Source organism: Glycine max, chromosome 8 (assembly GCF_000004515.6).
Source record: "Glycine max cultivar Williams 82 chromosome 8, Glycine_max_v4.0, whole genome shotgun sequence".
Taxonomy (NCBI): domain Eukaryota; kingdom Viridiplantae; phylum Streptophyta; class Magnoliopsida; order Fabales; family Fabaceae; genus Glycine; species Glycine max.
In genome coordinates, this window is record NC_038244.2 from 12,458,768 (window position 1) to 12,475,185 (window position 16,418).

Genomic DNA, 16,418 nt, shown 5'->3' on the forward strand with positions numbered 1-16,418 from the left:
GAAAAACAAAAATGGTATCCTCGTTGTTAAAAGTGATATGCTATGAATAACTCAATATACACACAGCCTTATTTATAGATGCATTATACAGATTTCTGTATTCCTTCCAAAAGCAACAGCTATACAGCAACCATTGGACTAAAATGCGAGAAAAGTTACACCAGCCAGAAACCAATTGCAACATATTGCCCCAAGATTTTGTCATTTTGTAAACAGTACATTATATTATATGTTTCTCATACCTCAAAAAAGGTGTGTAATTTCTCTGAAAATTCTAGAGCTCAGCAATGTAAGCATAAGCATAGAAGTAACTTTTACAATTCACTCTCCACTGAAACTGAAAGAAAAACAACATTGTCAAATAGTATTTATGTATGGCCAACTCGCTAACTAGTTAAGAAAAATCCTTGGACGATCAGTGTCTTCTGTATTTAGTTCATTATTTCATTAGAGCAGAATGCCTGTACGGTAACCTCCTCTTCTATGTCCCTCTCCATCATCTATAAAAAAAGGACCAATAAACATTTGTCAATTACTGCTAAAGTAGAATAAATTTAAGTTTATAAGAGGACATCATAAAAAGTAGAATGCCTGTACGGTAACCTCCTCTCTCTTTTTGACATCATAAACTAGAAGAAAAGAAAACACTCCAAAACTATAAATCATTAAAAGTTATAAGATGTTAACTAGCAATACTTCAAACACATACTTTATCTATCTTAATGACTAAAGAATTAGGGTTTCATATTGAAAAGTCGCCTTAATTGCAGTCTGGCCCATCTTAATTGTGGCCTCTTTGGGTTACCTTCATTGCAGCCTCTGGCTTCATTATGCAGAGTGTGTCTAGTCCCACACCGACTATAGATAAGGCCAATGTAATATTTTATAAAGCTTGGACAATCCTCACCTTACAAGCTGATTTTGTAAAGTTGAGTAAGGCCCTAAACTCCAATTCTAACAAGATTTCAGAGCCTTCAATTCATTGTTGGCGCACCTGCATTACCACTCCGAACCCATAGCCCTACTACATGTGAGGGTGTGTTGGAAAGTTGCCTTAATTGTTTGTGATCACCCTGACCTGCCTTAGTTTTGGCCTCTTTGGCTGCCTCCATTGCAGCCTCATACCTTGACTGTAGATAAGACTTTGGCAATCCTCACATTACAAACCAATTTTGAGAGGTTCAATTAAGTCTTAAGCTCAAATTCTAAGATTACAAAAGACCACTGGAATCCCCGAGAAAAATTTGCATACCAAATTCTTCATGTTATAAAAGGAACAAGAAAGACAATGACAAGAACCATGTTACTACAAAAAAGATGAAGCGACAGGGGATGGGATGGGATGTCCTTGAGAAGCACCTTGTTCCCCTTATCTCATAATTGAAAAAATCAGACAACTTATTTTAATATCTTCATTTTAACCTAAAACATTAAAGCATAAGCTTCAAAATATGTTGAAATTCCTTGCAAATGCCAAATTTTGATATACCTTCATCAAGCATCACCTTAAATAACAAATATCAAGAGCATGAGCAACAATAAAAGTATAATGTTTTAATAGAGTTCAATGTTAGTCGCAATGACAAATTTTTCTGTTAAGAAATTCTAGGTCTTTGCTGTAGAAAAATGAGATAATCCTAGTACACAAATCTGGCATGTTGAGAATGATTCCTTGCCTTCTCTAGTAAGCATTGGTTAGAGTCCAATAAATGTAAATTATTTTAAGTGAATGTGCTTCTTAAATTAGTCATTTTGATCAATGAACAGGCAATTCAACAGAAACACTTTGAGGGACATTTCATTCAATCACTATGGATTACATATTGCCTGGAATTTTAGCCAATGTGGTTGGATCCCACATCAACTAGAGATATGGCCTAAGTAATGCTTATAAATAAGGCTTGGGCAGTATTCACCTTACAAGCCAGTTTTGTGGAATTGAGTTATGCCTTAAGCACAAATTCTAAGATAGTTCAAGTTTTATGGCCTCTTAACCTTTTAGAACTTCTAGCCATCTTTCAAGATACAAGAATGCATCCAACAAAAACAACAATGAAAAAACTTCAGACAATTCAAGTTGCCCATCAGCATATTTTTCTTGTTTTGATCACAAACATTAAATCAATATCACCCTTCATCAATTTATGCTCATATATAGTTAACCCACCATATAAATTAGGGACTACTAAGGTCATATACACCACTTTGCTAAAACATACAAAATGAAAACATATAGATAAATCATAAAAGGGTCAAAGCTAAGAATCTGTGAACCAAAACCATTGACCAGCATGGCTAATGCATCCTTGTAATCAAGGATAGGCATACTTCCAAGAATCTCCTAATGAGCTTCGTCACTATTTTTTTCCCATAGCACTTCAGCGTAACGATTTCTAATTTCTAATACACATTTATTTATATCAATCAGTTGCTCTAGAAATATGTGAAACTGCAGGAATCAGTGAATCACAGTACTTTTTTGGCATTGGGGGTGGTTGCCAATTGTCCAATATGATTTTGCTCTGTATGTGAGGTCTCTCCAATGGCCAAAGGACATCCTTAGTCAGACCATGCCTGGGGCCTCCAGGGTTCCAACATTGGAAAACCCCAAGCTCACAGAAGCAGATCCCCAACAAATGAGTCCCTCATCTCTAACCTTGTAACACTTTGCCAGACACAATCTGCTTCAGCATCAGAATGCTGGTGGAATGTTCATAGAATGAGCCATTTATTTAGTTTGGCCACCAAGATGTCACTTGCATCCTTCATCTCAATGTGTGGTCTGGTTTCAACCAAGAGCTTTGCCCATGCTAGACAACACTGAGGACGAATCTCAGCTACCAATTGAAGCAATAATAAATTCAATGGCAATGACTTGATGCTGTATAGGTACACCACATCTCACATGGTCTATACCTCAGATGCCATCATGTTTTTATCTCCACTGCATGCCAATTCTCATCTTGCATTATTCTTTGGGTAAAATTTCACCTTGTATTTGACATTGTGCAGGAATCAAGAAAATGTTGGAGTATGAAATTGGAGCCTGAAGGAGGTTGGCTGTTGGTTTTATATGCATGTTATGCCATGCTTCGTATTGGCTTCTTTACTCGAAAATTTGCATCTATGTTATGCTAGAACTAATTTGAAAATTTGCAACTTCTCTATTTCCAACATTCCTGTCAATTTAAGCTGTAGGATGTTCTGAAGTTGTATGTAATAGTGGGATGGAACTTGATTTTAATAATGATTGGTGCTTTTATATGACAGTGTCTTAGCCAAGATAGAAGATGATAATGCTTTAAATGCATTGCATTAATAACAAACAGATTCAAAGAGTATTCTGAGATAATTATTTGAGAGCAATGAAGTTGTTATTCAAGCCAACTGAAAAAGGATTACAAAAGGTATTTATACTATGGACTATACTAGACCCAAACTATCTAACAGACTCTTAACTAACTATCAGTTAGTTAGAGATTATAGCTGGCAAAAAGTCCTACAAGACTACTGCTGTACACAGAAACAGTACAGTATAGAATAAAACTACTTTAATAATAATGTATATGGCTGTTATATGGTTATACTATAAAGAGTTAGCCTCACTTGTTGTGGTGAGATCAATGCATAGAAATATGGAGTAACAAGTTACATCAAACTTTTAAGTCTAAATATCTTTTCTATTTCAGGCAACGATGAGAACTGAGTAAGCTACAATTTTCCCTTTCGTTCATAAAATAAATTACTTTTTCTCCTTGACTACTTACAACAGGCAAACTGCCTCTACCATCTAGATTTAGGGATAATAAGTGGACAAATTTTATCCCTTAAAACTAGTTCAGGGGTTACTTGACCAGAATTTTGGTATAGTTTTAAGTAACTGAAGACGACCCTTGATTAAACATGAACTTGTAATTGACATGTTATCCGTACGATGAAGGGAAAAAAGAGGAGTTTCCCAAAAGATCTTAAGGTCAATTTTACAAGTTCAGATCAAGAACAAGAAAGCAATAAAAATAAAATTCATTGCTCAAGATTATGTATTGAAAAAAAAAATACAGGGTAACAAAACAAGAATACATTGATTCACCTATTTGTTCACATTTAAAAAATAATAATAAAACATGAATTTTGACATGAATGGTTCTCAAATTCAACTGCAGCCATTACCTTACAATCTTAACTTTCCAAAACAGAAGCACAGTAGGGCAACAAGCACAAGGATAAAAATTGAAAATCATTCACAAAGTGTCAGGGTCACTCACTCAAGCTTAGCTGCATTCTTGGAGTTAGCATATTCTAAAGCTTTGAAAACTGAAGCATATTTATGGTGACGAATAATCATGACGAGGATAAATATGTTGGCTGCTAGAAACAGTAAGCCTGCCGCCCAAAGCTGTAAGAAGACATTTTTACCCTTGAACTCAAGCAGGTAGCCCCACATCAACCAATGGGTCTGAGCCCCAATCCACACAAGAATGCAAGATAATCCATCCCATCTAAGTTTCATTTTACTCCAAGGAAGTATTAGAGGCAACAAGCAAAAGAACCAAACGAAATACTGTGCTGTAATCACCTGCATAATATACAGAAATCAGATCTGCTATAAGGAAACATCTTTGATTTAAAGGGGCCATAACCAAAAAGACCTCCAATACAGATATGACTATGCTTGAAATAAACAGTCTGATCTACTGAAGTCTAGATAAGGACTTCAATTAAAATGTAAATGAGTAGCACTATCCAAAATTTAAGCATTTTTTTATTACTTGACAAACCTTATTGAATGCCACAAAGGCCACAGTCTGCACAAATAGGCAAAATGTCAAATCTTGTGCAAAGCAGAAGATAAGAACCAGCTGAACAAAAAATTGGGGCAAAAAGGAGATAAGCTTTTCCACGACTGAAGTATCCTGCCCATAATGGAGATATATGTGATAGAAATAGATGGAGAAGTTATGCCTTGGATCTGTTCGAGTAAGATGGTACAACAGCGCCTCGTGTAGGAATTCCCACTCATATAAACAGAAGAAAAGACCAGTACAAAAGAGGAAAACCAATCCAGAGACCAGTCCAAATATCAGTCTGTTCCTTGTGAATATGTTTTTAAATAGATTGTGTAAAGTATGCTGGCCACAACCATCTTTGGGTCTCTCTCCCTGAACAGCACTCCAGTTCCTTAGGACAGGTTTCTGATTAGATGGGAAGAAGTTCGGATCAAGAACCAGGATTATAGGAATAGAGTAAATTATAGGATAAATCCTGAAATGGACAACAAGTCCATACCAAAATGCTGACTGTAACACATTACCTGCAAACCAGAGGGAAGAAGGAAATGGAAAAAAGGCATACCATCAAGGCACCATGAGATATGCAAATATCTAATTCTTTATACCTTTTAAGAAAAAGGCTTTCTTTGGTGTATTAACCAACAATGACAGACCCAGAAATTTTATGCTATAGGGGCAAAGTACACACATATATAAATATGTAGCATTAAAATATAACATATTACTATCGTAAGTTTAATATACACCATAAAATCACACACACACACGCATAAAAAAAATATAACTTAGTTCAACTTGAGAAAGTTAATGTTAATCCTGGCCATGTAAGCATGCATGAATGGTGAAGATTATTTTAGTTCAATCTAACTTTAACCATCTATTTTATTTACAGCTAAGATTTTCTCTTTTCACACTCTCATCTCTCACCTGATACATGTGCTATATATACATCGTATTAAGTGGCCAACCTAGGGGGCTATTAACTATTAAGAACAAAAAAATTATAGTGGGGGGCTGGGGGCAATATATGTAAGACTCAATAAAATTCTCAAATTAATTATAATAATAAAATAAAAATAAAAACTGAAAACCAGATAAAAGGCATTCTTCTTTAGTCTCTATCTATCCCCCCATATACAACACAAGGTTTCTCCAGTACCCACCCTTTTTTCTGAGACAATGCCCCTTAACAATTAAGGATTAATCGTCTATGTGTCCCACTTACTTGAAAGCTAAAAAAAAAGGCAATTTTTTTTGTATGTAATTAAATAAGATACATTGCTAAAAGTTAGCCACTATTTGGTAAGGGTACGTACCAGTACCCTCATAAAACAGAGGGTACCAAAGAATCTCTTAAATTATAGTATTATACCTTAGTGTTTGAGTTTTTAGAATGCTTGGTAGGAAATAAAAATATTGAGAGCGAAAATTAAAAGGAAAAGATTTTACTTTTCAGTGATCAGTGTTTAGAAAAATGTGAAAAAAATGGGAAGATAGAAAACTATTTTGGTTAAATTCTCTCTAGTACACTGCAATAGAGATTGTAAAATTTCTTCCCGAAAGTGCTTTCGACTTTATCTAGCAGAGAAGACCACCAATTAAACATCTATACTATTACACTTGTTAGGACTTAAGGAGGATTACAGATTAAAAGATGGCAAACTAAACATTACTATTACAAGTTTACAACACCATCAATTTAAGTCAATACAGAAGCAGAACCATACCTTTCATAAGACAAATAATAATCCACAATACCACAGCACAAACAATAGGTTCACAGTTCCCACGTGTCCCAATGGTGAAGGTAAATGGATTAAAGAGCCAAGTCATGACAGAATAGTTGCACAAATTTTCAGGAACCTTCCGTAGCTTTAAAATATAATAGATGAAATATCCCACAAGTAGATCTGCATTTTAGATAGCATGTGCTTAGATGTAGTGAGTAGAAAATATTCATCATATTCATTATCTAACAACAAATTGATTTGAAATAATGCAAGGGACAAAATAGTTACTTAAATTCACAAATGATGGAAATTTCTCAATATCCCAAGTCTAACAGTTAGAATATTTTTGCCTTTTGTAACATCAATTGGAGTATGAAACAATTTTTTTCCCTTTTCCATTACTTTGGCTTTGATAGAAAATACTTCTTTCTCCTTAACTACATATGGTCACATTGGATGCAACCAAAACTATTTAACTCAAGTGGGGAGCAAATTATCTCCACTAAAGTCGGGAGTGCCTTTAGAGAGAAAAATGCAAAATATGACTGTAGATTGGAAAACCAATGGACTGAGAGTGTGATAACATTCATACACATATAAAAAATCATGAAGTTGTTAAAATTCACTTTGTTGATTTTCCAATAAACAATTTACCACTATGCACGTTTTGTCCCTAAAGTGCAACCCTCATTCTAGAGGAGCCAAATTTGTATATCTAAAATATGCATAATTACTGCCATATATAATCCATCAATCTAGCCTTATACATACAATTATATAAGATAAAACCATAGATTAAAATATGCTTTTATGACAAGCAATTCAAATTGCTTCAACTTGGTTGATTGTACACTAGTGTTTGCAGAAACTATATCTGAAAACTTGACCTTACCTGAAGCCGAGAAAAGAAACTTTCCCCAGGAGCGATGGATGAACGAATTTGGAATGAGAAGAAAGGCAAGCAAAGGAGAATAGCGATAAGTGGTTCTCTTATAAGGGGAATCGCCCACAGCCATTAAAGCAGCAGCATCAGAAAAGACAAGGTAGTCAACATCAGTGTATCTAACCTCCATATGAGCATCTTGCCACTCTCCATACACAATCAAAATAACACGGAAAATGGCAGAGAATAAAAGCAGTGAATGAATATCTAAGGATGCCATTGCTGAAAGGTAACAACAAAACAAACATCAGAAAAACTAACTACTCAGCTTCAGAACCACAATTTAATTACCTCAATAAAGCAGAACTTGCACGTATGCTTTAACTCTGCATTTAAAGTTCCTCTTTCTATTAAAAACTAACATATTTCACCATAATCTACTCAACTATTGTGTTATAAATTAAAATACACAACTTGAAGAGTGGGGCTCTCAGTCCTCTCAACTAGACATTTTCAATATCCTCTCTTCTCTCATTTGGATGTGCATTTCACACACTACCTTGGCAACTAACTAAAATTCCTCTCTTGATCATCTTAAACTACCTTCCTTTTTCTTAAGGTTAAAAAACAGTTGTGGACTGTGATTTAGGCCGCAACATCAAGGTTTCTTAACTGTCGGCGACCACAACACAACCACAATTGGGACTGCATAGGCCACATTTGTCCGCGATTTGCCGTGATATCAACAAACAGGAAACCAAAATGCGACTGGGACTGATATTTAAAACCTAGGTGTATACTTAGTTTTCTTAACTAAGTATCCCTAAATTGAATTTGATTAGTTTTTTTCCAAAAGAAATTGCCAATAGTTAAAAGCAACATTGCGATGCATTGACTAAAATATTAATAAAATCAAACAAGAACATGAAATCAAAGCTGAAATTAGCATCTAAGGAGTAACCCAGGAAATGGTGAGCGCATATATAAGATTTGAATAAAACTGAACAGAACAGAAGAAACATTCAGTCACTACTCATGCAAAACAGAAGAAAACCATATTCTTATTACACGTCTCTTAGATCTAGAAGCCATAAGTAAAAGAGAAACACAAAAATTTTACCGTCTTTGGAAACAGAGTCAATAATAGCTGCAGTGAGAATGATGAGCAAAACTTGAGATGACGAGGAAGCACACTGTGGATTCAGGTCGGTTCGGTTCGGTTCAATAAAAAGCTTGACCCGGAAACCCAACCGAAAACGCTTCTAGAGTTTTTTACGAATTTCCGAATTGTGAAAGCCGAATAATAAACCTGCCCAATTAAAAAGAGAAATATGTGATCCATTAACTATAAAATTTTAGGGGTGATTGGTTTGATTATTTTTAATAAAAATACAAAATAGTAATAAAAATATGTTTTGTTGAACTTTGAAAATATTTTGAGTTTTTTTAAATAAATTAAAAATTAATAAAATTTTGTTTTTATTTGAAATTAAAAATTTTGTTTTATATAAAATAAAAATTTAATGAAATGTAATTTTAAGTAAATTTAAAAATATATTTTATTTTGAAAGTAAAAAATAATAAATCAAATTAAACATATTTTTAAAATTTTAATCTTTTTAAAATAAAAATAATTTTAAAAAATAAAAATATAAATTAAACACATCTTTAACTTTTCAAAACTATTTTTTCTTCCAAACTTACCCTTCTCGCTGGCCTTCTCTTTTCCTTCAAAAAACTCCACTATCATCCCAATTTCTTCCTACTTATCTTCTTCACCACGTTCGGCCTTTCTTTTTTCACCTCCTTCCCAATCCAATCCAATCCGAGGCAGTGTTCTCTCTACCAGCATGCGGTTTTTCCAGAGCGTGAGGTGAGGGAGTCGTGGAGGTTACCGTTGTGCATGAGATGATAGACGAGGAGGAAACGGCGTCGTTTGGGGTCGAACCTAAAGGGAGGCCGAGTCCATGAGCTTGACGGCGACGGGATCGCCGGCCGTCGTGGCGCGGCGGCGGAGGGGGTCGTTCGTTCACGCTTGCGGAGTAGTGTGCGCGTGTCGAAAAACGAGAAGAGAGTGGGCAACTGGTTGTAAAGAGAGGGGTAAGTTTGGAAAACATAATAAATTTTGAAGTGTTGATACGTGTCAAATTTTAACTGAGTAGGAGGATATGTCTAATTTTTTATTCATGTTCTTTTGGTTCCCAAGAGTTTGTTTAAACTTAAAGGAAACACTTTTAAATTTAGCTTTAGTATTTCTAATTTTTTATTTATGTTCTTTTATATTGTTCTTGGTAGTGTCTCACATTTGACCTGTTACAGGTTTGATCCCCCACTTATCTTCTTGGAATGAGATAAATGTAAATATATATGTAAACACTCTCTTTGAGAACAAAACGTTTTTCTTGACTGGACCGTCATCCCTCCCCTAAATTTTTTTACAAAAAAAATAACAAATATATAAAACAACTATTGACAAATTTGAAAAATTAAAAGGTCATTTTTTTAAGAAAATAAAACAGAAAAAAGTGCATAAGTAAAAAAAGAAAAAGAGAAATATAAATCCCTAAAAAGTTATGGCAGGTAGAAATGACCTGGCCTCGAGGCCCAAATGTAAATGCTGAAAGGGCATTAACGTCATTTCTCAATGTTAGGGTTTTGTCTTTGTCTCTCGCTCGCCCATTTTTGCATAATAGTAGAGAACCTTCAGAAACCCTAATTTCTCAAACATTCAGAGGGCACCCGGCAACACCAAAACCACCACCGCCTCTCCTACCTCCCGGAGCCATGGCCGCCACCGACTCCTCCGCTGCTTCGTCACGCCAGCTTTCGCAGAGGGAGACGGACATCCAGATGATGCTCGCCGCCGACGTTCACCTCGGCACCAAAAACTGCGACTTTCAGATGGAACGCTACGTCTTCAAGCGCCGCACCGATGGTCTCTGCTCCATTCTCAATTTTTCCTTTTTATTGATTTTATTTTTGAAAGAATGATTTCCTTTGCATTGTTCATAGTGTTTTATTTTTTACAATGGAATAATATGTGTGTGTAATGTAACTAAGTTTTACTCTGATACACCAACACTATGTTCTAGTTAAATTATTCTAAATATATAATTACTCAAATGTAGAATTCTGGATACCTCAGAAGCGCTGTCATAGTGGCCATGGGCTTGTTGTAATATCTATGTGTGTTTTACGAGTGGTCTAAATTTTGAAAACTTTTCGAGAGATCAGATATCTCAGCTTTTTGATAATTGTACGAATTTTCAATATTCAATTCTGAAGAAATATGTTTTCTTTTCCGTGTATGATCAGTTGTTTCTCAGTTTTTTTTTTGGTAATTGGATGTGAACTTTGCATGACCATGATAAAGGTGTTAGGTGCTATTAAGAAGTGATTCAAAGGGTTCGTTTAACTACTGATTAGAATTTCTATAATGGTAGTCTTTGGGTTTTTTTTTTTGTACCGCTGTTATGAAGATTTCCTCTTGCTACTGAAATAGAGACATTTTGGAGTTTTTGTTGAATTTTTGTGGTTTATGTTTTTTTCAGGTATTTACATAATTAACCTTGGAAAGACATGGGAGAAGCTTCAGCTTGCTGCTAGGATTATAGTCGCCATTGAGAACCCACAGGATATCATCGTTCAGTCCGCCAGGCCTTATGGCCAGAGGGCAGTTCTAAAGTTTGCTCAATACACTGGAGCTCATGCAATTGCAGGAAGGCACACTCCCGGAACATTCACTAATCAGATGCAGCAATCCTACAATGAGCCTCGTCTTCTGATTCTAACTGATCCAAGAACAGATCATCAGGTTATTACCCCTTTAGAAGTTATAACCAGAGAGTATTAAAGGTGTTTTCAGGAGTTATATTGTTCAACTTTTAACCGTCAAGGATGTTTGTTGAGGGTTGGTTTGAAATTTCTGACAGTAACTGATCTTGTTTTTTTGTGCCTGTCCTGCCATGATTTGCCTTATGTTATTGATTTTTGTGCAGCCTATCAAGGAAGGTGCTCTTGGAAATATTCCAACTATTGCTTTTTGTGACACTGATTCTCCAATGCGGTATGTTGATGTCGGGATCCCTGCCAATAATAAGGGGAAGCATAGCATTGGTTGTCTCTTTTGGCTATTAGCAAGGATGGTACTGCAGATGCGGGGCACTATTCGTCCAGGGCACAAGTGGGATGTAATGGTAAAATACTTGTTCCTTTTCGGAATAGAATGGTGTTTTATATGTCTGTATTCCTGTAGAAAATTAGTATTATTTTGGGGAGTTTCCTGCAAGCTCTTAACATTAATAACTAAATATCTCAAATTTTTCTTATGCAGGTGGATTTATTCTTCTATAGAGAACCTGAAGAGGCCAAGCAACAAGAGGAAGATGAAGCACCACCTGCCCAAGATTATGCCATTTCAGACTTCAATGCTGCTGGCATTGGCAGCTTCCCTGCTACTGATGGCCAATGGCCTGCTGCAGTCGAACAACCCTGGACTGAAGAAGCTCCACAACCAATCTCAGCAGCTCCTACTAACTGGACACCAGAAGCAGCTGGTACGAATTATTGAATTGATTTTGGATACGTGCTTGATGATTATGTCAGATTAAGTTATATATGCATTGTTCTTATGATAATGTTTAAATGAGTTCATCTTGGTCATTTAGCCTGTTTATTGGCTTTGAATTTGAAATAAGGCAGTTTGCTGTTCAGCCTTCCTTTTATAAATTGTATGCAAAAATGTAATTGTTATCCTGACTTTGCTATGTGCCTGTCAATACCTTCATTCTTATGTTGCAACAGTTCCCTCTTCTCCCCCTAGCCAACAAAGATGAGATAAACTTTGATACATTGATAAGATGATGGGGCACATGCCTTTTTTATTAACAGTTTTTATAGTTATTTTGAAATTTATGTAATCACAATTTGTTTGACTGAAGTTCCTCTTACAGCTGCAGGAGATTGGGGTGAGGCTGTTCCAGCTCCTGCTCCAGCTCCAGTTCCACAAGCTGGTGCGCCTCCAGCTCAAGCTTTTCCTCCTGCTACTGGCTGGGACTAGCTTTTGACAAGAGATTTTATTCCATGGTGTCAAAACCATAGTTTTTCTTCCCCTCGGCTCAGAAACTTCCCTTCCAAGATTTTATTTGTTAGAAAAGAAACATCATTTACTTGATATTGAATCTCAGTAAAATTTTGTTTGTTGACATATTGAAGGAAACTTCATCGTTTAAAATTTAAATGTAGTAATTTAATTGTTTCATAAATAGGTTTTTATACCGTTTGCTAGAAGTGTTGCATTCTATTCCACATGCTAATGAGTTAAGTTCTATAATAATTGCTCTTCGAAGAGTGAAAAATGGCTGGCTTAAAATTTGAGGCAGGGTATAAGCTTATAAGATTAAAATTTACATATGATATTATATTGTCAACTTTGATTTCCCTCGTTGCATTCTTTTGGATTCCTTTAGCATCCGCACTCTGTTTCTTTCTATTACATTAATTAATCGTAATATCTTCGCACACTCCTTAATGAGATGTGAGACAATCATTATTTTATTATATTGAAGAGGAATGGTTAAATTATATTGATATAATTTAAATAATTATTTTATTATTTTATAACTTAATATAGAATGTAATTTTTATTAATCAAGTTGTTGAATTTTATTTATATATGTTGTTTTTAATTTATATGAATAAGATAATAAATAATTTTGGATTGATATAAAATTTTGTATATATAATTAATGTGAAAATAACTTTCAATTTTAAGATTTTAGAAAATATTATTTAATTAAAAATTATTAAATAGTATAATAATTAATGAAAGTTATATCATTTTAATTGGATCCTATCTCATAATTCAATTTAAGTTAAAATAAAATTAATATTTAGGCATAAGCTAATTGGATTAAAAGCATAAAATTTGAGGCACAATTAGAAGTGTCTCAATGGGTATAATTTCGACAATAGGTATAAGCTAATTGAATTACAAGAATAAAATTTAAATTTGGTGTTGTATTGTCATTTTGTCAACTTTGATTTCTCTCGTCGCATTCTTTGGTACCCGCATTTTGTTTCTCTTTCTATTACCTCAGTTGTAGTATCATCTCAGAGTCCTTAATGGGATGTGAGACAATCATTTTATTATATTTATTGAAGATGATATAATTCAAATTTACATGTTTTCAAAACCTTGCAAATTGTCATTTGATAATATTGAACCAATCCCTACAAAATTCCGTGACTGAACATGAAGCATGACTAATCGAACCTACGGGGAATAAAATGTACTGATCTGATTAAATTAGTCCTAATTGCAAATCAATTACCCAAGCTAAAGGGAAGATTTTCAAGGGTTTTTTCTTAAAGGAAAAAAACAAGGAGTGGTGCGTCCTTTCAGGTCAGTTGAATTAGATAAATTAAAGGATACAAATTATAGGGTACGAAAATCAGTATGCAGTGCATTTTTCTCCCATTTCCATTCCCCTATATCCCTCCCCGTGATCTAACTCTCTCATTTGAAGAAAAAAGAGTATAATCTCACTGTTACAAGTAATCATATTATTGTTAACATTGACCATGTGAATCAATTAACAATTAAGTATGAGTCTTAAATATGTATTTACATTAAATATTTTAAAAAATAATTTTATCACATATAATAATCTTATTTATAACTTAAGTGAGATTGTTTCTTCTAGAAATACTCATGGTCTAAAAAAATATTTTTGTTAAGATGTCATGGTAGATATTGTATTTAATGATTAATACAATTCATCTTAATGTTAAGATGTTCAAAAGGAAGTTAATTATGTAAATTTTTTATGGTTAATGTTACATTTTAGTGGGATTATAAGATTGACTTAATGGTAATATTTTAGTGGAAATTTTATCATAATTTATTGAGGGTCTTATTAGTTCTAGTATGTACCAAATTGTTTTTCATGTTTCCTTTTTGGTAACGTTTATGTTTGCCGTGTTGAGAGTACTTCACAACTTGTGATTTAGCTACCAACACCTTTTATTAATATATGTTTCCTTTGCCTCCCCAAAAACAAAAAAAAGGGTAGATGCAAGAGCAGTGGACCACTTTTTTTATTTGCACTCTATGTTTTCTCTTTCAATTGTCTAGGTGAATTTATAATTATTGATCTTGTTATGTATGCTTTGTAATTCAATTCTATGGTACTCCTTCATGTACCGCGACTATTTCTTTTATGTTTATTATTACATATGTTAAAATAGTATTTATATATTGAGAAAATGTTCAGTAATATAGAAGCCTATGATTTTCTTAGAAGATACTACTCCTATTCCATATATTTTGACATTTTAGCTTTTTATTATTTTTCAACACAATTAACTTTTTAGGATTTTAAAATCTAATTAATGCATTTTTTAAATATATCCTTATTTGACACTCATTATTCATTACTAGTGATACAAATATTAAAAATCAAGATATTAAATAAGGATATTTTAGTCTAAATAAAATAATTTTTAATTTTTATTAAAAATTTCTTAATTTATGTGTAATAACCTTAAACATTAAAAAAAAACGAGAAGGAGGTAGGACAACAAGCAACATATTTACTAAAAGGAGTTAATGCTGATAATATTGATCCATAATTGATTATGCAGTTTAGCTTTACTACAAAATAACTTTAGATGTTGTTTGATTTTGTGGGATTCTGTTTGGGACAATGGTAAAGTCTCATGCCAAATAAATTACATAAAATTTAGATTTAAATATAAATTTACTCTACTCTGTAATATTTCGTGACTTCTGTTTGACATATTTAAAACTAGCTAGACTTGATGAGCTTTTTAACTTGTTGGCCTATTAAAAATTTGGTCTATTGGTCTATTTAAAATTTAATTTGTTAACCTACTTGCATCTCTTAATATAATATAAGCCTTTAAGTAGGCTAATAGGCAAAGTCAAACCATAATTTTATATAACAATAAGGCCCTTAATTTTCTTTTGCTGATAATATAAGGCCCTTAATTACATCAACTCTTAGATTTAAGAAAATTCACTTATTACACTCTTTTTTTTTTTTGCTTTTTAACCTATTCGTGTCTAACTTAAAAAAAAACATTAAACATATAAAAACTTAACCACAAGATACTAAACAAAAAATCTTGACAGAATTTTTCGGCGAAATTTTCACGCTCTAACAAGAAATTTTCAAATTACGTGAAATTATCTTTATTATTCTTGCTTTTTTTATGGAATTATTATTCTTGTTGGATATGATCTATCCTATTCATTTTAATACTACTAAAAACGGTAAAATTCTTTCTACGGAATTTTAACAAAGTTATAGGAAGTGCTTATAAAACTCAACTTTGGTTAAAATCATCCCTGACCAACCGACTCTTACTCGATAGTAAGAAAATCATTATTATCAGTTTCATCTCGAGTAAGAATTATTGTCAAATTTGAATAATTATTTATAAATGACACAAAATATATTATTTTAGTTGCTAAAAAACATATTCATATTTCAAAAAATATAAGTTTTATTTTTCGCTATAAGTACATATATAATATAAGTGCTTTTTCAGTCTTGAGACACATTCTTATCTTAATAAATTTATCTTAAATTCAATTTACACAAATTTTTAGTAATAAAAAAAAATATATTGTTCTAATATAGTACATCGCCCATGCATCCCATCCCATGCGATCCACGGGTTAACAAACGTGACAATATTTTTCTCTTTTTTGATCATGAAACGTGACAATATTATTTGCAATATCCAACCTATCCCTCATTTTACTGTTTCCTTTGTTCTTTCTTCATGCTTACAATGAGAGAGACGCACATCAAATGTAAATTTACTAAGAGTAAATATAAGTTTAATGTATTAGTACTTCCTTATCAATTTTGATTTTTTTAATTAAGTCTCTGAATTAAAAATTTATAGTTAAGTTCTTAATTTTCTATAATTTTCGAAATTAGATCTATAGGACTTAAAACCGAAAAAAATAACAATTTTGTGACA

At 33.2% G+C, this 16,418-nt stretch overlaps 2 protein-coding genes across 4 annotated transcripts; one reads left to right on the plus strand and one right to left on the minus strand.

Annotated features, from left to right (window-relative positions):
- Nucleotides 1–204: 204 nt before the first annotated feature.
- On the minus strand, nt 205–9,245 carry LOC100786062 (GPI mannosyltransferase 1). Its single transcript, XM_003531415.5, has 7 exons — nt 9,108–9,245; nt 8,524–8,712; nt 7,413–7,685; nt 6,518–6,700; nt 4,779–5,311; nt 4,266–4,576; nt 205–500 (listed from the first exon to the last, which is right to left on the minus strand). The coding sequence occupies exons 3-7, from the start codon at nt 7,681–7,683 to the stop codon at nt 497–499; spliced, it is 1,302 nt and encodes a 433-aa protein (XP_003531463.1). The 5' UTR covers nt 7,684–7,685; nt 8,524–8,712; nt 9,108–9,245; the 3' UTR covers nt 205–496.
- A 120-nt stretch (nt 9,246–9,365) lies between these two features.
- On the plus strand, nt 9,366–12,730 carry LOC100786575 (40S ribosomal protein SA). 3 transcript variants are annotated; one of them, XM_041017618.1, is made up of 6 exons: nt 9,366–9,503; nt 10,136–10,338; nt 10,955–11,217; nt 11,402–11,599; nt 11,737–11,959; nt 12,356–12,667. In XM_041017618.1, the coding sequence occupies exons 2-6, from the start codon at nt 10,188–10,190 to the stop codon at nt 12,460–12,462; spliced, it is 942 nt and encodes a 313-aa protein (XP_040873552.1). In that variant the 5' UTR covers nt 9,366–9,503; nt 10,136–10,187; the 3' UTR covers nt 12,463–12,667. The 3 variants fall into 3 exon arrangements, with proteins under 3 accessions (XP_040873552.1, XP_040873551.1, NP_001242462.2); XM_041017617.1 differs by having other exon boundaries at nt 9,378–9,503; nt 10,055–10,338; NM_001255533.3 differs by lacking the exon at nt 9,366–9,503 and having other exon boundaries at nt 10,094–10,338; nt 12,356–12,730.
- Nucleotides 12,731–16,418: the final 3,688 nt, after the last annotated feature.

Bases quoted from the DNA above. Each gene is read 5' to 3' on its own strand.
- LOC100786575 (XM_041017618.1), top strand. From the start codon at position 10,188: ATGGCCGCCACCGACTCCTCCGCTGCTTCGTCACGCCAGCTTTCGCAG. The intron at 10,339-10,954 runs GTCTCTGCTCCA...TGTTTTTTTCAG, and splicing joins CTTCAAGCGCCGCACCGATG to GTATTTACATAATTAACCTT. The intron at 11,960-12,355 runs GTACGAATTATT...TTCCTCTTACAG, and splicing joins CTGGACACCAGAAGCAGCTG to CTGCAGGAGATTGGGGTGAG.
- LOC100786062 (XM_003531415.5), bottom strand. From the start codon at position 7,683: ATGGCATCCTTAGATATTCATTCACTGCTTTTATTCTCTGCCATTTTC. The intron at 6,701-7,412 runs GTAAGGTCAAGT...TCTAAAATGCAG, and splicing joins GTTTCTTTTCTCGGCTTCAG to ATCTACTTGTGGGATATTTC. The intron at 4,577-4,778 runs GTTTGTCAAGTA...TATATTATGCAG, and splicing joins CCTTTGTGGCATTCAATAAG to GTGATTACAGCACAGTATTT.